The following is a 3,593-nucleotide window of genomic DNA, read 5'->3' on the forward strand; positions in this document are numbered from 1 at the left end:
AACGCTTTCCCCCTTTCATTCCTTTCCATTTCTCCCATTTCCTCTGCTGAATAAATGGAGCCAAGAATATTTATGGCGATGACAATAATCTCGCGGCCTTCAGCCGCTCCAGTGATTCAACATCCTTCCTGGGTGAGGTCTTCTGCCTTTGTAGTTCTTTTTCATTATTCTGTTTTCATTTTCAAGTTCACTCTTTGAAATCCATTCCCATTGATGATTTAGAGAGAGAGAGAGAGAGAGAGAGAGAGAAGAGAGAGAGAGAGAGAGAACTGATTATTCGGATAGCAAAATAAGAACCTGTCCACCTGTCCTTCAACGGCGTTAGTCTCTTGCGAATCTAAAACATATTCCTAAAATGAACATCGCGCGAAACTAAGAAAAAAAAAAAGACTAACAAAAACTTACTTGCCCTGTTGATGGGATGGGCAGATATTCCCAGGATGTGAGAAATTGAAGGAGGAGGAGGAGGAGGAGGAGGAGAAGGAGGAGGCTAAAAGGAAAGACTCAAGGGAGGGGGAAGGGGGGAGGGGGTTGAGGAAAGGCAAGGAAGGATGCGGAGGCTTCAGGGGTCCCGGGAGTAGTAGCCGCGACGGAGAGGCTTTGGCGGCAGCGTGAAAGTGAAGGTATATAAAACGTGGCTGTGGAAGTCTGGGACATCACAGTCCTTCCATCTCCCTCACTGGAGTCACAGCAATGGCACGCCTTCAGGTGAGAGACACACGCGTTGACGCAGGGGTCCTACTCGTCCTCCCTCACCCGCCCCTGCCATCCCCGGGACGGATGGAATGGAAGTGTGTAGTAGTAGTCTTTATAGGTTGGGGCAGGTCGTCCCTCTGAAGTGGTACGAGACGGTGTTCGGACGGACGGGTCTCGAGTGGATTTTCGAGTAGGAGCTTGTGCGCCAGTGGCTTTGTTTTTCGAAACCGACTCCTTATTTCACCGATATGTGACCAGAATGACTTTCTCGAACTTCTTGTGAAGTACCGACTATTAGACCTCACGGAAGGTTTGTGTCGACCGTGAATCCTGAATCGGACGGAGATGAAGTGGACGTAACTCTTACATAAGAAGTATTAAGAATACTTCTCTTATATCTTTCTATAATTCAATGGAAGTTTCCTGCAAAAAAAAAAGACAGTGATTCAGCTCAGAACCAAAAGTCTACTGAGAAACTGAACCTAATTCGAAGGTAAAGGATGACAGACCAACTTGGGACTTGAATTACCTTAGAGAAAAGACATAACGTTAACAGACAAAAAACGCAAACAAGGATTTTCTGCGATTATGTCATGCATGCGCCCATCACGCATTTCGCAGTTCTGTAACCTACTGAAAGCACACGAGCATACGACGTTCAATGACAATTGCGAATACCTAAAGTGTTGATCAACGTATCACTCAGGTGCCCGCTGTGCGTGTCATCCGTAATTGTGCGTGCGCTTGTGTGTTTCTGTATGTCAGATTTCCCCTACATTCATGGATTGCCATTAGGAAATAGCCGTGATAGCGTAGATTCTTTACCGCGTTGCTTTCCGCAAGATATGAAGCCGCAAAAAGTCTATTGGCTCTATTCGTCGTAAAGTTTTCCAATATCGTCAATTTTGTCTCTCTTGCGGTAAAATTCGGCTTGTTATTCGGAATGTCCTAAATATTGTAGTTTGTTTATACAACCGTGAAATTTTTACTCCTGAATCTTTCGAATCTTTCCTTTTGACTTTTTAAGGCAAATGTTCTTTTTCTTCCCATAATCGTCATGTCTCTCTTGCGGTGAAATTCGGCTTTTTATTCGGAAGGTCCTAAATATTGTAGGTTGTTTATACAACCGAGAAATTTTTACTTCCGAATCTTTCGAATCTTTCCTTCTGGCTTTTTAAAGCAAATGTTCTTTTTTCTCCCAGAATTGTCATGTGTTTCTCTCGGGGTAAAATTCGGCTTTTTATTCGAAGTATCCTAAATATCTGTAGTTGGTTTATACAACCATGAAGTTTTTACTTCTGAATCCTTCGAATCTTTCCTTCTGGCTTTTTAAGGCAAATGTTTTTGTTTTCTTTACAGGGATCAGAAGGAATGTAGATACTTACAATCTTTGTAAATCAGTTATTAATCCCATTTATGAGGGGTTTTCAGTACTAGTACCTTACACTTCTTAAAACTCCACTGCTACCTAATGTACTTCAGATAAATTAAATCAACGCTTGGTAGAATATAAAAGCTTTTCCCATTAGGCAAAGCATCTGAGATAAGTAAAAAAGTTTCTTTTCTCCATCTCTATTAAAGTAATTTGGATGTTGTAAGAGAGAAGGAAAGAATAGAGATGAGTAAGCGATTCAATTAGTTTGGAGTTACTGCTCAAATTTGTACAAAGATTTCTTGCTTATTAATTATAACTGAGAATACTATAGCGGCCTGAGGTTTTAGAGAACAGCAGGGCTTCCAGAATATTATCGTCAAAAGCGAGAAATATCAATAATACCAAGGCGTGATCCGACCTCCAGCTTACTCTGGCGCGTGCAAGATTCTCCCCTCACGCATAAGTTGTAAACATTATATTCCAAACTTTTAACGTAAATTAAAATGTGCTGAAATCTACGGTCTAAATAGAGTGTTGTTTCACCAACGAAAATTAAAATAGATACACTATATTTTTTTAGCAATAATTGTTCTGTACTGTTTAACATGCACATTATTCAGTATTTACATTTTTATTCTAATAGATAAATCGTAAATGTCCTATCCTACAATTCCTGTATCTTCAACTCAATGCGAAATATTTCACCTTTTTCAGACCTTTTTAGTCTTTTCAGTAGACCTTCCTTAGCCCCCAACAATAACACCACCACCAACAACAACAGCAACAAAGTAGTTTGTAGGCTTCTTCCCCGAGTAAGTGAAATACTAATGTTTTGGAATTGGATTTATCTTCCATTCAAATAATCCTCAGTCACGAAAAGGCACAGAGCACAAACGACAAGACAGTGTGGAGCGTTAGGTTTGGTCATTAAATGGATGGGTGATCGCGACAGTCTGCTGGATACTGTCAGCGTATAACTTCTTTGAATACCTATGTGGAAGGCTCTGGGGCTGACAGCCTCACACCTAAAAACATCGCTGATAGCCGGAAGGTTCCGTTCACTATAAAAAAAGACGCGTTTATATAAATATATATGGTATGTATGAGAGAATATATATATATATATATATATAATATATATATATATATATATATGTATGTATGTATGTATGTATGTATGTATGTAGTATGTATGTATAGAGAGAGAAGAGAGAGAGAGAATGAAGAGATTGTGTGTGAATCATGTATTTGCTGCGGAACTGTCATGTGACAGTTTTGAAAGTAAAGGAAAAAGGATGTGTGCGCGTGACATGTATATATAAATAACAGATAGACAGTTATGTACTGAAAGAGAGAGAGAGAGAGAGAGAGAGAGAACTAGGAAGGCGACATGAACAATATAGAATTAATTTTTCAGTATTTTGCTGAGATAAACTGAAAGGTGTGTGTGTATATATATATATATAATATATATATATATATAAAATATACATATATTCATATATATACTATATATATATAT

At 39.1% G+C, this 3,593-nt stretch overlaps 1 protein-coding gene across 1 annotated transcript in view; it reads left to right on the forward strand.

Annotated features, from left to right (window-relative positions):
* The first annotated feature begins 590 nt into the window (after positions 1-590).
* LOC135212929 (uncharacterized) overlaps positions 591-3,593 on the forward strand; it is a 20,220-nt gene continuing 17,217 nt past the window's right edge. The window contains exon 1 of the mRNA XM_064246669.1: positions 591-708. Coding sequence (XP_064102739.1) covers positions 694-708 — 15 coding nt within the window. The 5' untranslated portion in view covers positions 591-693. The remainder of the gene's footprint in view (positions 709-3,593) is intronic.

Source organism: Macrobrachium nipponense, chromosome 42 (assembly GCF_015104395.2).
Source record: "Macrobrachium nipponense isolate FS-2020 chromosome 42, ASM1510439v2, whole genome shotgun sequence".
NCBI lineage: Eukaryota > Metazoa > Arthropoda > Malacostraca > Decapoda > Palaemonidae > Macrobrachium > Macrobrachium nipponense.